The 18,552-nt window shown below is 38.1% G+C and overlaps 1 protein-coding gene across 3 annotated transcripts; it reads right to left on the bottom strand.

Annotated features, from left to right (window-relative positions):
- Nucleotides 1-17,550, bottom strand: LOC103492461 (uncharacterized). Of its 3 annotated transcripts, none has more exons than XM_008452858.3 (12): nt 17,281-17,547; nt 6,636-6,786; nt 5,828-5,905; nt 5,537-5,652; nt 5,023-5,076; nt 3,943-4,030; nt 3,709-3,801; nt 3,103-3,143; nt 2,033-2,086; nt 1,589-1,758; nt 994-1,063; nt 1-522 (listed from the first exon to the last, which is right to left on the bottom strand). In XM_008452858.3, the coding sequence occupies exons 1-12, from the start codon at nt 17,374-17,376 to the stop codon at nt 400-402; spliced, it is 1,134 nt and encodes a 377-aa protein (XP_008451080.2). In that variant the 5' UTR covers nt 17,377-17,547; the 3' UTR covers nt 1-399. The 3 variants fall into 3 exon arrangements, with proteins under 3 accessions (XP_008451080.2, XP_050937393.1, XP_008451082.2); XM_051081436.1 differs by lacking the exon at nt 17,281-17,547 and adding an exon at nt 16,411-17,134; XM_008452860.3 differs by lacking the exon at nt 994-1,063 and having other exon boundaries at nt 17,281-17,550.
- Between the last annotated feature and the right edge of the window lie 1,002 nt (nt 17,551-18,552).

The following is an 18,552-nucleotide window of genomic DNA, read 5'->3' on the forward strand; positions in this document are numbered from 1 at the left end:
TTGTTTGAACAAACAAGCTTCATTGCACATTGAATCAAGAATTTCCAATAGTCTTTCCTACGTAACTTCTAAAGTTTTAACTCAACAAATTCTCAGTGCCAAATTGCTGGAAACAGCAGATTCCAAACCAAAAGTTTCAAGAGTTGTCACCAACAATATTTCTTACCAAAGTTTGCAATTCTAAGTTCCTCCAGCATTCTTGGAATGAAAGAGAACCACAGGCCATTTGTTGGGGAAACTAACTCGCACTGCAAAAACCGAAATTTCAGTTGATAGTCTCTCCCTTGACCTAACAGCAAACTGAAGTAACAACGAAAATATTTGCTTCCAAGGATGAGTGTAGCATCTGACATGGAGCTTTTAACTTCAGGGTTCATCCAAGCTGACACAGATATCCCTTCAAAATAAATCCTGAAGGTCAAGGATATCAGCTAAGACACCAGCTGCTGTGGTGTCATTACCTGCCCCAGCCCCTTGAATGACAAGAGGTTGTTCGTTGTAGCATCGGCTGTATACCACCAGCTGTAATTGCACGGAACGAGTGAATGAATTTCTATGCACATTTTACATAAGGAAATGCAATGATGGAGTTTACAATGAAGACCATGACAGAAAAGGGGAAAGGTGTTCCTTTTCCTCATTTTTTTTGGCATAATGTTTACATCGATTTTTTTTAGCTAAGCATTTGACATTCAAAAAGATTAGTCCAATGTGATGCACATCCCGAAAGCTTCCAACTCTTGTTAAAACGTAGTCTAATGTGAGCACATCTTAACCTTCCATATTCATAGTATATTAGGAAGTATAAGCCCGTATATCGTGTCTTACTCATTTCCCATGTCTATATCATTTTCATTTAACTTAAAATAGTATACAAACAAATTAATCAACTCATGGTAATTATAGGGCTGGGATGTGATCTTTGTGTGTGCGTGGTTTGTGCGTGCGTTTGTCCATGCAAGTGTGGGGTGGGGTGGGGAGGAAGGTACTTACCACATTGTCACTTCCTTTCAATCTTCCCAATGGAGAATCTTTGGGAAACTCTTGAAGTCCAACTTCACATCTAACAAATATTTTTTCAAAAGATAACTTGACTGCATGAATGTGTACTTACTCTACTATTATCAAAATATTCCACTTGAAATGCTCAGTTCACAAAATACAGTAATTGTTGAAGAAATAACAGCAAGACCCTTCCTCCTTTTCTGATAGATAGAAGTAACTAGGAAACAATCCAAAGGAAATATTTTCCCAAGGATAGACCAAACCAAGTGACAATAGCCACGAAAACAATTTTGTGAGAAAGCAAGATCTACTTCCTTGCAGCTTGTTCAGAAACGAAGAGGGAAGTACTAAATAATCTTTAAGCATGTAAGACAAATTAATTGGTCTTTTCAACCACATAAAAGTTAAACTGTCTTTCATTATTGATTGCTTTCAGTTTCCTTCTAAACAATCTAGCAGATTAGACGAGGATAAAACAATAATAGTTCATGGTTAAATAACAATTTTTTCTACTCAGGGCAAAATAGAACATATAAAATACCTGTAACACAAAAGACAAAATCAAATCGATAAATAATAGTACCTTGAGCTCGAGCTTTCAATCACACAGGCATAACGTAACACATTTCCTCTTGAGGAAGCATTGGTAACTCTCTCCTGAATGTCACTGTCTAGAGCTAAAACTCCACCGTCTAAAAAGTCGTTAATAGGCATAACATCAGGTCCCATTTCTTTTGGAAACAAGCTTTCAACCTAAGGAGAACTACGATTAGGGCAGGACAATGGATGGGTATAAAAGGCAATCATGTAGATATATTTATTTCTACGAGAAACTTCAATATCTTATACACTACTTTTTTATGAAACTGTGATGTTGTATGCTTGCACACGCCCATAGAAATTTCTCAAAGATAGATACATATTGTGTAAGTATTCCATAATTCAATTCAGAATATTACTTGACGAGAATTTTAACCATATTTCACCAAAGTTCTCTGAAGGAAGGAATAGAACTTCTAAAACTGACCTTAATATCACTCAAGTTGATCTGCTGTCCAAGAAGTCGAGCAAGGATCAGAGCCTGTTTATAAACATAATAAGTTAGCACAACATAAAATGCAAGAAACAATGCAGATTTTATTTTACATCGTAACTGTTGGCAGATAAAATTTATAGGACCAGACTGCAAGATAATTTGCTCAAAGCTCTAAAATTTGACTACATGATACCCAACAGAGCACCAGATTTCTGCCATTGTTAATCAAAGAACAAAAACAGTGATAATATGGAAGAGCCACGTTCAATCTCCAAATGTTGGGATCATAAGGAATTAGAACATGATGATGGCTTAATTTGATGTTGTAAAAGTTTAGACACCATCAGGCATCAATATTGGTATAAAAATCAACACTACTTTCTTTTGGTGAAAGAATCAACACCCTTTTGCTCTTTATAGCCCACCTTTTTTCATTTCCAATTGGATTTCTTTTTTGTAATTCACCAAGAATAGGGTGGTTGGAGATTTTCCTCCTTTATTTCATTAATCAATGGCCTCGTTTCTTCTATCCAAAAAACATTGTGATTGTGTATGTAACAAGGAAAATATATTGTCAAACATTTTGATATGTCAATAGAGAAGATGGTCTCCTGTTTTACACAAAATGAATGAAAGAAAAGCAACTAAGAAGGTTCCAGCCTTTCAAGATATCTGAAGCGCTCCACAAAAAGCCAGATGACTACCTCCTTACTCTTGTGATACTACTCTATATATGCTTCTAACAGATTGCTTTTCCTATAGACCGCCTATTCCCTACAACAAAATATTAACTTCTGGCACACATAACTATTCCTCCCTCATTCATGTACTTTCCTTCGTACACCCTGCTCCTTGCGCAACCGAGACGGCTTTTCTCCTCTGCCTGCCACATTTCCATTCACATCTCTTGTAATGGGTTATCGTGGACCAGTACATAATTCAAGAGAACTACAGTATGAGATTGTTTGAAGTTTGAACTATAAGATAAAAAATATTTGGCAGCAGAACTCATGCACTAAGCACAGGCCCTCAATATCACAAATCATGCATTAAAAACAGACCTTTCTTGCAACATCCATACCACTGAGGTCATCACGTGGATCTGCAACAGTGACATTATATAAAACTCGTTAAGTATATTGAATTTTCTTATTATAGATATATAATGAACAACACTGTAACAAGTGTTTGCACGAGAGCACATCTTTTTGTACTTGAACATCACTCCATCTAAAAGTACAAACCTAATAAACTAGAAAAAGGAAGGTGGGTTGAGTAAGTGCAAATCACTAGCTACCCTACCCAATATGGAGGATCTCAACCGCAGTAGTAATGTCCCAGTCCTTGACAAATTCAACCATTCATAAAATCAAAATTTTTAACACTGTGGAGTGACTAAATGTTCTCTTGTGACTATGAGTGATTCATCCAGAGGATGGTTTCTTGGCAATATCATGGCCTTGCTCACTCAACCATGGTCCAGGAACAAAACTAAAGGGAAAGATATTTAGAGATGGGCCACACAAGTGATCATAAAATTTCGATTCTGTAGTTCTCCTAACAGCAAGGATGGTTTATTTCTTTCATGTCGTGAATTAAATGTAAAGATACCACTTGTAATGTTACTTTTTTAAATAAAGATAAGTAATTGAAATATTACTATAAACCTGGTTCTGTGTAGCCTAGGCTTTTAGCAACTTTAACAACTTGGCTCAAAGGCTTTCCTTTTTCAACTTCGCTCATTATGTACCCAAGTGTACCTATAACAAACATACAGGATGAAAACATTAATATAGCCTGAATAAGAAAAATATGAACGAAGAATTATGCTAAATACCACAAATTCTTGGAGAAACATAGTATTGGTGTATAAAAAAATTACGTATTGAAGAATTTGATACCACTCAAACTCCCAATGATGTGATGGACAGGATCTCCAGAAGATAGTATACGAGTTAAGGAAGCTATAACAGGAAGGCCAGCACCAACCTATCACAAGAAAATCTACTATATAATTGCATATACTTCCCACTTATATACTCATTGCTCAATCAGGGAACATGGTACAAGTGGGAAGCAATTAGTATTTCTTCAAGGAAATAAATTTCACCTCAATCTTAAATTGTTACTGAAAGCCCTAAACGAAATGAAAAACAAAAAGTGGCATACAAGCTTTCTGTTTTTTAGAATAATAAAAATAAATCGAAACACATTTTGCTAATTATTAAGTATCATTCACTTAATTTGGTGCAAAATACTACCAACTTTACCTTTATAAACCACCCAATGATAAGCCATAAAAATAATTTTGAAAAAAGAAACAATTTTCTGTTTTGGAGGCTTGTCCTGTAGAACTTTTATACAATGAAACTATTACTATTTAGAACTTTATTTGGTGGTTGGAAAATATTAAGGATAGCAGGCAAATTTTTTCGTAGTTCAACAAAAAATGGGTGGGGTTTGAGGAGATACAGACATCTAGCCTTTTAATTGATAATATATATCTTAACCAATTAAGCGATGCTCACGTTAGGTTATTATGCAACTATTCACATATTTATGATGTTCTAAGGGCAAAAAGAAACCTAAGAATTATTCCTCCATTTTTTTCTCTCTCTTCGATACACATACAAGAGTGAAACTACATTCAAATGGTTAAAGTATATAAAAGTAACTTTTTTTAGTATCCAAAAAGAACAGCTCTCCGTAATGTTGTTCTAAAGGTTCAAGTATAAAACAGTAACTTTGTTGAATCAATATCATGTGTTTGTCTTCCAATTAGCCACCAATCAGACAAATATTCCACTTGTTAGGAACCTCAACTTACTAGGCCATGTTGTCATGCGAATTCTGGTAAAACGTATTACATTCCCCTTCAGGGACCTTGCAAGTCTGTCACGACTCTTTGACATGCCTTCTTTCAATTGTAAATTCTTCACCGAAAAAAAAAATCTTAAATATAAATCCAAGATATTACTTACAGTTGATTCATGTCGAATACGACGTGGGTGCGTGATCAGTTTGTTAAAATCCTCCTGCAACGACAAAATAATAAATATTTTAAATTTTCTATTATTTAAGCTTTTCAGCCAATATCTCGAAACAATATACAAGAAAAGAATTGCCAGGCATCTCTCCATAATTTATCAAGATCCTTTTGACAATGATAGTGAATGTAAGCACATATCCCTTGCAAAAGGCTTTGTAACCTGACACATTGGTTCCTTCCACAGTTCCCTGACCCCTTGAGATTTCAAAATTCAGTGTTGGCGAATTTCGAAAGAGTAGATTAATTTGGTAGTCAAGGAACTTGAGGAAACTTTTCTCATTTTAAGAAAAATAATTTTAAGAGAATGGCAAAGATATCGGTCAAAACCAAAGACTTTAATGGAGGAAAAAAAAAAAAAAAAAGCATGGACGTAGCCTAGGGATCTCAATTGACCAAAATCAAAATGTTGCTGCATTTTATTTCTTGAAGACATAAGTGTGTATTACAATTGTAGAAGTTAAAGGCTTCTTATTTGCCAAGACAATGCAACAACCCAAGTCAACCACTTGCTTTAACACATTAACAGTGTCAGAACTGGCAGAGCAATCAACACAGGCGAGACCTACACAACAATAGATGAAGAAAAAGTTGAAATAAGTAAAAATAAATCAAAACACACGTATGAGAGTGGAACTAGCATTCGAATGGTGTGAGGTACAGTACGAGGGAAAGTTCAAGGACCAAGATTGTACTCAACTAAAATGTTTAGCATATCAAAGTTCACATAAACCACAAACCTGTCGATTTACCGAGAAGAGTCGCAATATCAATGACTTTTTTAGTTGCTTCTGTGTTCAAGAATAGTTTTCTCTCACCTGCCAAAAGATATCACATTCAAAAACATAGATTGATGATGAATGAAAAAAATATATATGAAACCTTGCCCAGTGTGCCCCATTTTCAATTCTGCAAAGCCTAGATAAATAACTGCTCATGGATCATTCTTTCAAACACCTAGAGATGTTGTGGGAATGTGATCTATGATGCTATCTTTCAGAAGTTTGACTTGAAAGGCAGTGAAGAGCTTTTCACATTTCCAGGAAAGGATAGATTTGGGGGAATGTTTATTATGCAGCTTCGCATTGGAAACTTTTTAACCAAAAACCTTCATAACAGTATCTATTTAAAATAAAACTAAATTCTTTTGTGATTAATGGTAACATAGGGAATTTTAATTCTTTTGGTTATATTGGTTGATTATCTTTTTTGTACTTTTCACAGTTTATTAAAATAATCTTTGTTCCAAAGCTATAAATATCCATTAGATAGGAGAAGGAATAAAGGGAAACCTTAAAGAAGGGCATGGCCTAGTGACAGCCTCCAAAAAATAAGCAAGCTAAAAATAATGCATGCAACCAACAAAACAAATTAAGTACCCCAAGATCACATTATTATATCATAGCTCATTAATACTAGAAGTTTATATATACACACACAATGTGTGCGTGTGTGTGTATGAGATGTATTATAACTTGAAGTAACATTGGCAATTTATACTTGTTTTGTTTTTCACCTTCTCTACTAGATTAAGAATTGAGAAATTACCAAAATTACTAAGATCGGATAAAGAGCCACCGCCCAACTTGATACGGCAAGTTTCCAATAAAATCTTGTCATTTAACTCCATTGTGAGTACATCAGATGCAACAACTAGTGATCTACTGTCACCAACTCCTATAACCCGCAAGTGGACCCCCTGCAAGCAAATTTGTCAAAATTTTCTAAAGTTCGAGTATAAAGGATGAAGCAACCAAGAATTATTTACCTCAAAATTGAGGGTGAAACATAACTTAAATAAAAGTACCAACAAGTTTGCCTCAATGAAAACATGCTCATTTACTCCTAGGTATCCCATGTTCGAATCTAAATACCAGTTTTTTTTCTTTCTATCCAAAGTAACAGATCATGTATAACTCATAAACATAGCTTCTAGGTGAATGGTGATTCATATGTTCAAAGGGTGCTTCCATCAACTTTCAAAGAGCATCATTGATATTTTTTTTTTTTTTTTTTTTTTTTGCAGCTCCAAGAAGCCTTGCTTCTACAAGCTATTTGTTCCTTTGATAAGATTCTACGAGTTATTTGTTGAATGTGAGATTCACATCATAGTGAACTCCAAAGGATTGTGAAATTTGGAGCCAAACAGTGTAAAGAAGGCATAAAATTGATGTTTTAAGTCACGGGCCCACAAACTCCTTAGGCCAAACAAGGAGTGATTCATAACTCCACACTTTCCAACTCCTACTTGACCAGCATCTTGGTCCAAACACTCTCTGAGGAATTCTAGGTATCTAGTAACACATTGAGTGAGACCGGAAGCCATTTGTATATTATATTAAATTTACCCTCACCTACTAGGTTAAGCTTTTGGGTCGATTGTTGATTTAAATGGTATCAGAGCAAGTGGTTCAGGAAGGTCCTATGTTCAAGCTTCTGCATAGTTGTTTCCTCCCCATTTAATATCGATCTACTTGTTGGGTCTTTCTTCATAATTCAAGCCCACTTCTGAGACAGAATCTTTGTAAATAAAGAATTTGAAAACACAAGAGCTTATAGGCAAGCTCGCCTATTTTCTTATTACTTTCCTGTCTTGCTTAAGGCTGGTTCCTTCAGCTGGGGACCCTCCCCTCTAGGTTTTTGTAATGACCCTCTATTGAGAGTTTTTTTTTTGAAGCACCCCTCTATTGAGAGTTTTAGCACCTTGATTTATTGAGAAAAAAATAGATTGGCTCCTCTCGAGAGGGAGTCACTCTCGAATCAAGTTTAATATCAAAACATACAAAAGTAGTATACATATTAACACCACATACGTCACCCAACCCCACTAACTTTTGATATGTGAATTTGTGGACTACTCCTCCTAGTGTGTATGATGGGCAGCCTAACAGTACCCCTGAGGATGAAGGCTTCCTTGTCCTCAAGTGAGAAAGAAGGAAATTGCTCCTTGATCAACTCCAAACTTTCCCAAGTGGCCTCGTACTCCGGCAGTCCCTTCAACTGAACCCACAACTCCCACTCGTGTGTATGACCGTTGTAGCGATAAGTTGTTATGTCTTCTAGTATGGCTTCCCATTCAAAATCATTGGTGAAGGTAGGAGGAGAAGATTCAACAAGGATTGTGCTACTAAGAGCTTGCTTCAACTGAGAGACATGGAAAATAGGATGGATGGATGATGTTGATGGTAATGCGAGACAGTAAGCTACGGACCCGATCCTTTCTTCAATCTGGTAGGGTCCAAAATATTTAGGGGATAATTTTTCGCTATACCGCCGCACCATTGTATGTTGCTAGTAAGGTTTTAATTTTAAATACATCCAATCACCCACGGTATACTTGACTTCACAGCGATGGCGATCAGCGTATTGCTTCATTCGTTCTTGAGCCCTCTCAAGGTGATACTTCAGCTCATGTAACACCTTGTCTCATTCTGGCAATTGTTCATCAGAGGTGGGATTAGAAGTTTTCTGGCTTCCATAAAAAGTGAGAGTTGGTGGTGGTCGGCCAAACACAACTTGGTAGGGAGTGGATTTCAAACTAGCATGATAGGAAGAGTTATACCAATATTCGGCCCAATGCACCCATTCCATCCATTACTTTGCTTTACCCCACAGAAGCAACGCAAATACGTCTCCACACTCTTATTCACGATTTCTGTATGTCCATCCGTTTATGGGTAATAAGTTGTGCTTCTCCGTAGTTGAGTTTCGGGTAAGCGAAACATCTCACCCTAAAACTTATTGATAAATACTTTATCCCGGTCAGAGACAATAGATTTGGGAAACCCGAACTCACGTACAACTTCCTTAATGAACAAATGGGCCACAGTTTATGTCGTATAAGAGTGGCTCAGGGGTAAGAACCTAGGATACTTACTCAGTCGGTCAACTATCACCAAGATGCTGTCACACCCTTGTGAATGTGACAATTTCTCGATAAAATCCATGGAGAAATCCTCCAAAATCTAGTCTGGAACAGGCAAGGGTTGTAGCAGGCCGACGGGTGCTAAAGTGCTAGCTTTGTTCCTTTAGTACGTATTGCATTCCGATACACATTGCGTAATTAGATTTTTCATGCCCCAACAGTACAATTCACGGGAAATTCTCTAGTACGTTCTCACCGAATCATGATATGTGTAAAGGATTTGTGGGAATCAAGGAGAAATGGGCAAGTTGTCTTCGTATAACAAATTGCCTTGAACCATTAAAAAGCCTGGGTGATGGTTCGAACTGACCTCCAAATCTTCTCTTATTTGTCAAAGATAGTCATCGGATGTAACCCCATCACGTATGACATCAACATCGAGAATGACTGGCGCTGTCAAATTCACTAAATGCACACAAGGTGGCATGTGTGATAAGGCATCGGCTACATTATTCTAAGGGTCGAGTTGTATTGCACTTCAAAATCATAGCCGAGAAGCTTGGGTACCCAAATCTGATACTCTGATTGGATCACCAACTGCTCGACAATATACTTTAAAGATTGTTGGCTAGTTCTTACTATAAATCGTTGTCCCAATAGATAGGAACGCCAACATTGGACAGTCATTACAATGCCATAAGCTCCCTCTCGTAAGCAGATTTTGCCTATGCGCGGGGAGAGAGAACCTTGCTAGAAAAGGCAATGGGCCTCTACCCTTGAGTCAAAACCGCTCCTACCCTAATTCCTGAAGCATCATTCTCAACAATGAAAGTGTTAGAAAAATCAAGCAAGCTAACACAGGCAACGTTACCATGGCTCATTTCAATCGCTCGAACAATTCAACAAAATCCTCCGACCAAATAAAAGCATCAGTGCTTGTCATCCGATGTAATGGTTGTGTTATTTGTTCATAACCTACTACAAACCAATTGTAGTATCTAGGCAGCCCAAGGAAACTTCGCAATTCTCAAATTGTGTTGGGTTGGGGCCACGTCTAATAGTGCCTGTACCTTTTCTGGATCAGCTTCAACTCCCTTAGCCGACACCCAATGGCCCAAGTATTCCAAACGACTATGAGCAAAACGGCATTTCTTGAAATTTGCATATAGCGAATTGCTCCACAAAAGTTCAAACACTAGGGTCAAGTGATTAAGATGAGATTCTAAATTTGTGTTGTGGATAAGAATGTCATCAAAGAAGACTAGGACAAATTTCCTTAGGGAAGGTTTAAAAACCTCATTCATTAGCAATTGGGCATTCTTGAGTCCAAACGACATGACTAGGAACTCGTAGTTCCCATCATGAGTATTAAACGTCGTTTTCGAAATATCCACTTTGTGAACACGTATCTGGTGGTAGCGTGAACAAAGATCCAGCTTGGTGAAGATCTTTGGCCAAAACAGCTCATCCAACAATTCTTCAATGACTCGAATAGGGAACTTATCTAACACTAATAACCATCCAATGCTCTATAGTCGCACAAAATCCCCAACTCCCATTTTTCTTCTTGGACTAGAATAGGGTCCAGAGCTAGGCCTTATGTTCCCTGCGTGAAGCATTTCGCAACTAGCCTCTCAATCTCATCCTTCCAATCCGATGAATAGCGGTAGGACCATTGGTTCACTGTTTCCTGGTCATCCTTTAGAACAATTCAATGGTCAGCTTCTCTATGTGGTAGTAATTGATCAAGTGTTTCAAAAATTTTCGCAAAATGCTCAATTAATCCTTGTATCGGCTACCCCATAGTAAAGTCGGTGGTTTCCCCTTCACCCTCTTCTGTTTGCATCTTCGTCGTGATAGTACGCAACTCCACAAAATAGCCCTACTCGATTTTATCCCGTCATTTGCATCTTTTTAAGCAATACTTCTTTCCTCAAAAGACTAGGGTCTCCTTTGATGATTATCTGCTACCAGCCCACCTCAATGGACAGGGTTAGATTTTTCCAATCAACCTCCCTCATACCCAATATTCTCAACCACTGCATTCCAAGGATCAGGTCGACCCCTCCAAGTTCCGATGGTAAGAAGTCCTCCTTAATGGTGATGCCTTCTGCGAGACCACCACATTCTTACAAATCCCTTTTCCGTGGACTGTCCAACTCGGCTAGTGGTAATTTCAATTCTTCTACTACCCGAGGAGCTATGAAGTTGTGGGTAGCTCTGCAGTTCACAAGAACCACCACTTCTTCCGTTTCGTTATTTCCTCTGACCTTCAGGGTGTCGGGGTTAGAGATACCCACCACAATATTAAGAGATAGTTCTACCACTTCCATCAATCTCTCCTAACATCTCGTCATCCACCACGAGTAGCCACAACTTTTTACTCTAGTAGTGGTGTTTTATGGTGTACTTCTCGTCGCAACGGTAACACAGGCCTTTCGCTCTTCGTGCTTGTAGTTTGAAGTTCAACAAGCGTTTAATTGGAGTGTCTTTTCGCACCGACTAAATTGCATTTGGCAAAGTGATGGAACAGATCGGCACCACCTCAATGGCCTTGGCTGGCACACCTGGATTTTCTAGGCTTGATTGGATGGGCTGAAAGGCTTTCGTGTATTTGTTTGGGCCCATTCTATTTTTCTACATTACCTTTCTATCTTCAACTCTCTAGGCCGCTCACATGATCTGGCCCAACCCAACCGACTCAAAGCAAACAACTTCAACCTTGATCTATGCATCTAACTCGTTCAGGAAAGTGCTCTCAAGTACTTCGTTAGAGAGGTGAGGTAACATGACTGACAGAGCCCCAAAACGTTTACGTAAGTCCGCGATTGTGGCCTATGGCTTGAGAGCTAAGATACGTGCGCATAGGGTACCTTCCTATGTTGGTTGGAATCGGTCAAGTAGCCGAGCTTCAAATCCTCTCAATCTTCAAACTTTTAGTTGTTATCCATCCTTCGATACCAATGTAAGGCTACGCCTGTGAAACTAATGGAAGCCACCACAATCTTTTCCAAATCCGAAAGTTGATGAATATGAAAATACCTTTCTGCCATGAATAGCCAAGAGTCAGGTTGACTGCCATCAAACACCGGCATCTCTACCTTCTAAAAAATACTCTGATCAACATACCCTTCCTCTGTTTTCACACGTTGTCCTCCTCCTTCGTCATTCACGTTCTCCACTAAAGACTCCCCAATTCCCTCCACATACTTTCGTTGAGGGGTCATTCTTTCCTCCATACTTCGAATCGAGGCTCCCCGAGATAAGGCAAAGATTGCTCTGCGAGTTTCCTCGACGGCACTCCTCTAGTCCTCAAAGTTATGAAACCTCAACTCTATGCTCTTATGATTCTCAATCGATATCTTCCTTTGCTCCTCCATTTGTTGCATCATCAAATTAACCTTCTCTACTAGTTCCTTCACGGAGGCCTCCTATTCCTTCCGAACATCAGTCACAATCTGGTCAAATCCTTCCCTTTCCCCTCATGTTTCTTCAATAACATCTTCCCAAATTTAACCAGGATGAACGCTCTGTCAATGTAATAACCCTTTACTGAGAGTTTAGCACCTTGATTTATTGAGAACAAAATACACTAGCTCCTTTCGAGAGGGAGTCACTCTCCAGTCAAGTTTAATAACAAAACATATAAGTGTAGTATATATATACATAACACCACATACGTCATCCAACCCCACTAACTCTAGGTATGTGCATTTCCCGGACGACCCCTCCTACCATAAGTGCGTATGATGGTTGGCCTAACAGTTTTGTAACAGCTGGTTACTCGACAAAGATTGCGACGCTGTAATTGAAAGAGCATGGAACAGCAGTAGTTCAAAAGGCTGGGCAGGCTTTGCCTTTTCTTTCTAAACTAAGGAAGGTGAAGAATGCAGTAAAAGGATGGTTAGTTGACTCACAGAACAATCAGAGAAGAAGAACTGATTACCGAAAAGAAAGACTAGATGCTTTGGCAGATTTAACCAGTCATTCAGATTTTGTTTTAGCTTCCCGGTCCTTTCTCAAGGCAGAGTTGATGTCTCTATACCGATTTCAGGAGATCAATTTAATCCACAAAAGTAAGTTTGGTTACGTTTGGGAGATGAAAACACAAGCTTTTTTCACAGATTCCTAGCATCCAAAAGAAGAAAGAATCTGATTACAGAGTTAGTTAATGACCTTCAGAATGCCCACCAAATCTTTTAGAGAAATTGAAAGCCTAATTTTGGATTTTTATTCTGCACTCTTTACTAAGAGTATGGACCCGAGGTACATCCCCATCAATTTTGACGGGCCTTGCGCAACTCCCACTTAGAACCTAATGTTGATAGCAAAGTTCTCGGAGATCGAAATAAAAGTTGCCATCAAGTCCCTTAGAAAATGCAAAGCTGTTGAACCAGATGGCTTCACCACTGAATTCCTTATCAAATATTGGAATTTAGTTAAGCCAAACTTAATCTCTATTTTCTAAGATTTTCATCGAAGTGGCAGACTAGACGCTTGTGTGCAAGAGAACTTCATATGTTTGATCCAAAAAAGATACATGTGGTGGCCGTAAAAGACTTTAGACCAATTAGTCTCACAACCTTGACTTACAAGGTTGTTGCCAAGGTGCTGGCTGAAAGACTCAAAAAGGTAATTTCCTGCACTCCTTTCTTTATTCAGCGGGCTTGGACCATGTCTCCCAAACAATCTCAGTACATATGGCGCAAGACGATTTCACATATCGAGGTCGGAATGGGATAGGGTGTTTTGACATCTCACAGTAGTGCCCGCTTTGGGAGATGAATGAACAAGAAGGAAGAAGTAAGGACAGTCAATGAACAAGGGAAGAATGAAATTTTTTATTCTCTCATGAACGATAATTCACTGATTAAGAAGAATCCACATAAAGCTAGGTTTTGACTTAAGGAAGAAAAGCCCCCTCGCAAAGCACATTTACAGAAGGTAGACAAATTTTAGATCCTATCCTTGTTGCTAACGAAGCTGTCAAGGATTATCGGGCTAAGAAGAAAAAAGATTGGATCCTTAAACTCGATATGGAAAAAGCCTTTGACAGGGTCGAATGGGACTTCCCGAAGAAAATCAGAAAAGCAAAAGGTTTGACCAGAAGTGGATAGAGTGGATGATGGGTTGTATTAAAAATCTGAGATACTTGGTTTTCATTAATGGCAGGCTGAGAGGAAAATTGCTTGCTTCAAGGGGAGTCAGGCAAGGCAACCCCCTATCACCTTTCCTTTTTCTACTAATAAGCGAAGTACTTGGTGCCCTAGTTGAAACTCTACATCATAATGGTCTATATGAAGGTTTCGTGTGGGCAAAGACAAGATTCATGTGCCTATTCTTCAGTTTGTGGATGATACTCTTCTTTTCTGCAATTATGACAGCAATATGATGGACAACCTGAGGCAGACATTGGAGTTCTTTTAATGGTGTTCTGATCAAAAAGTCATGGATAAGTCGGCTTTATGTGGGATTAACGTAGCTGAAAGTGAGCTGCTGTCCATGGCTGCCAACTTAAAATGCAAGGTAGATCATCTCCCCATTACCTACCTTGGTCTACCATTGGGATAATACCCTAAGCAAATCTCTTTTTGGCAACCTGTGATCGATAAAGTCCATGCAAAGCTAGATAAATGGAAAAGATTCAACCTATCAAGAGGGGGAAGAGCTTCCTTATCATTATGTAAGTCAGTTCTCTTCAACCTCCCCACCTACTATATGTCTACTTTTCTAATGCCTGAAGGAGTCATCTCAAAACCTGAAAGAATTCTTAGGAATTTCTTTTGGGAGGGGCAGAAAGGTAGTAAAATTAACCACCTTGTTGGATGGGAAACAGTCACAAGAGATTTGGTGGATGGAGGCTATAAAGCAAGAAATATGGCCCTTTTAGTGAAATGGGGCTGGAGATACTTGGAGGAAGAAGATTCCCTATGGTGCAAAGTGGTAAGAAGCATACATGGCAAAGATATTTTTAATTGGCACACTACAGGCAAAGAAGAAAAATGTTTGAAAAGCCCATGGGCCAGCATCTCCGGACCATGGCTGAAAATAGATGCTCTAGCAACTTTTAGATTGGGAAATGGTAGAAGGATAGCCTTTTGGCTAGATCCATGGGAGAGTGAGATTCCTCTGCTTTCCCTCGACTTTTAAGATTGCCATACTCCCCAATGGCTCAATAGCTGATCACTGGGACTTTTCTTTGGCATCATGGTCAATTATTTTCTGCCATTTACTAAAAGATGAGCAAATCACAGAATTCCAATCACTTCTCAGCAAAATTGCAGATAAAGCCCTTCTGAACCTCAAGACAGTTGGGTATGGTCTTTAAATGGCAGTGGGAAGTTCATGGTAAAGTCCCTTACGCATCACTTATCCCCCTCCTCCCCTTGGGCAAACCTCTTTATAAAGCCATTTGGAAATACGGCAGCCCGAGAAGGGTGAATATTCTGTTTTGGATTGTGGTGGTGGGAAATTTGAACGCATCCACAATTATGCAACATAAACTGCCTAACAGCCACCTCTCCCCTCCATTTGCCTGTTGTCTACGGGACAAAGAAGACCCACTGCACCTATTCATTTTCTGCAAATATTCGGCTTTGTGTTGGGAAAATTTGTTTAAAGAGTTTAGTTATCTTGGATTTTGGACCAGATTTTAAAGATAATGTGAAGGCCTTATTAAGAGGATCCAACTTGCAAAAAGAAGCCACACTACTTTGGGAAAATGTTGTGAAAGCTATCTTGCAGAAATATGGTTTCAAAGAAATCAAAGTCTTCCATGATCAATCGATGGGCTGTTTTGATCGCTTTGATATAGCACACAAAATGCTTCTTCCCGGTGCTCCCTCTCAAAACTTTTTTGAAAGCTACTCAATCCAAGATCTCAACTTAAATTGGAGAGCTTTTATCTTTCCACCTTAATTTTGTTGCTTTTATTTCTTTCGTTTGATTTCTTCTCTATTATGGTTACTTCTTTTTGTACCAAACTCCTCACTAGACATGAACTAGTAAAGACTCATTATCATGACTTAGTTTTGAGTTTATTTTCCCATTTTTGTTTTTGTTTTTCTAGATATGATGAGGTCGCTAAGAGTGTGTCAAGCCCACAAGTAAGAGGGAGTGTTAGATATTATATTAAATTTACTCTCACCACTAGCTCAAACTTTTGGGTCAATTAGTGATTTAAGATAGTGTCAAAGCAGGTGGTTCAGAGAGGTCATGTGTTCAAGCCTCTGCCACATTATTTCCTCTCCATCCTATATTGATTTCCACTTGTTTGGTCTAGCTTGATATTTCAACCTCACAAGTGAGGACAAGTGTTAGATATTACATTAAATTTGCTATCACCCGCTAGCTTAAGTTTTTGGGTCGATTGGTGATTTAAGATCACTTGGCCTACAACTGGGTAAAATAAAATATATAAATACATAAACCAAAGTGAGTTCAAGCTTGTAACTCAACCTGATTGTATGGTAGCTCGAACCAAGTGAGACCAAGAGTTCAGAACTTGACCTATGTGAGATGAATTGTTTTCTTGCTCGACCCAAATTGTCTAGCAAATGCACACACACACACACGAAAAACTCAAGGACATATCTGTCTGTAATGTACAATTCCCCAACCTAACACATCCCACACTGTTGTAATTGTAGTGACACCACAACCACTCACAAAAGTCACCAAATCACCTACAACATCCTTCACAGTTGAAGCTATGCGAACTACCCGTTAAGTTACAAACTGGTGAGTGGTGACCATATAACAAGATCCAACGACCAGCAACCTACAACTAGCAATGGCAATATAGCATCTTTTTTCTCAATATATACAAAATTTAAAGAGGGAAGAAAAACATTAGATGGATATTAGGCTCCCTACAGCAGTGAAACTCTGTCAAGCTCAAGAACAAACTAACTTAAACTTTTAAACTTATAAAGATGTTCAAACGGCGTCCAACACCTCTTCGCTTTCTAAGTAAGCTCCAACTAGGGACACTCCTCAAGCATCATATCTCCATTCTTACCATCTCCAACCAAGTTTTTCATTATCATGCACATGATTAGTCCAATCAACCGTCCAACCAAATTCCCGCAACATCGAGAAACAATTGTTCACATAACAATTAGAATCTTCAGCCTACAATCCTAGGAGAACAACAATGCCATGCATCGCAAAGGAATAATGCTGTTGATAACGAAGCTCAACACCAAATATACTTAAGATCAAAATATATGGATATAGCTCTAAACATTATTGTAACCCAGTAAAATTATTGGCTGTATATTTCGAAAGAACGTCAGAAACAGGCACAAACGAGAGGAGGAGAAATGCCTGTTTAGCGTGAAGTGGTCGACAGGATACGATGTGGTGGAGGAGCTGACGGCCAACACCGCCGCAGCCCATCAGAATCAAAGGGATGATCTTCATTTTCTAGTCAATGGATGCCTAGTTTCTTCCGAACTTTTCAAAAGAATTATGTGATAACCTTCAAATCCTGGAGGCCTTCTCTAAGCTGATAGTAATCACTGTGATCGGTAGTGCCCCTTTAAGGTTATATGAAAGTATGGATTTTTTTAATAGAAGAGGTGTGCTTTCCAATACAGTAACTAAACCATAAAGTTGGATTTGTAAATAATTTAAAAGGTTATGTCATTTAAAATAATTTTCTAATATAAATTACGATGTCGTGCTTTAGTTGGTGTTAGTAACTTAATAGAATTTTATTGTATTCTAATCACCTTCTTCTCTTTCTTTCTTTTTTTTTTTTTCTCATTTTTGTTCATTTTCTAGCTCTTATTCTCTCTTTTTTTGCTTTTAGCTTGCCTTTTCTGCTATTGCTTTTGTTCTTGCTTACTTTCTTGGTCGTGTCCTTTAGTTCATTTGTGATTTGAAGAATTTTTATTTGTTGTCATTAACATTGTACGTTGTTGGATGAAGATAAAACTTCGTTTATTGTCATCATTATCATTGTGGAGGCAACGTAAAGGATGGAGCATTACCATTACCATAAACGAAATATGTAGAGGGAATCTAGAGAAAGAGAATAGGATGAAGGAGCATAAAAAGAGAGATTTAAAAGAGAGAAGTCAAACCAAAGTTCAAAGAGAAAGGAATAAATAAAGTTTGTAAAGGTTATAAAACCTTATTTTGAAAAACCCCAAATGTAAAGTTTTTTAGGTCAATCTACCAAATCTCATCATTTTATTTATTATGATCTTTTTAATACAACCACTAGCGAGATATTTGAACGTCTAATGCCTCGTTTAATGGTCGACAAGTTTCATTTTGTGGAACTTATTTAGCATTAAACACCTAAGTTGCCAGAAGTCTTATCCATTGATAGATGGAACTTCAACAGCAGCTAGGTCTAGAGGGAAGTTGTGAGCATTACGTTCATGCATAACTTTCATACCAAGATTAGCACCGTTAATAATATCAGCCTAAGTATTAATTACACGACCTTGACTATCAACTACAAATTGGTTGAAATTGAAACCATTTAAGTTGAAAGCCATAGTGTTGGTGGATTGCTTTGATATACTCTTGAATTAATTAATAGTTGAATATACACATAAAAATGAAGAAAAAAATCGTGTCAAAATG

This window comes from Cucumis melo, chromosome 2 (assembly GCF_025177605.1).
Source record: "Cucumis melo cultivar AY chromosome 2, USDA_Cmelo_AY_1.0, whole genome shotgun sequence".
NCBI classification, from domain to species: Eukaryota; Viridiplantae; Streptophyta; class Magnoliopsida; order Cucurbitales; family Cucurbitaceae; genus Cucumis; species Cucumis melo.

Bases quoted from the DNA above. Each gene is read 5' to 3' on its own strand.
- LOC103492461 (XM_008452858.3), bottom strand. From the start codon at position 17,376: ATGAAGATCATCCCTTTGATTCTGATGGGCTGCGGCGGTGTTGGCCGT. The intron at 6,787-17,280 runs GCATTTCTCCTC...ATTTGCTTGCAG, and splicing joins GACCACTTCACGCTAAACAG to GGGGTCCACTTGCGGGTTAT. The intron at 5,653-5,827 runs GTTTGTGGTTTA...ATTGTTGTGTAG, and splicing joins TCTTCTCGGTAAATCGACAG to GTCTCGCCTGTGTTGATTGC.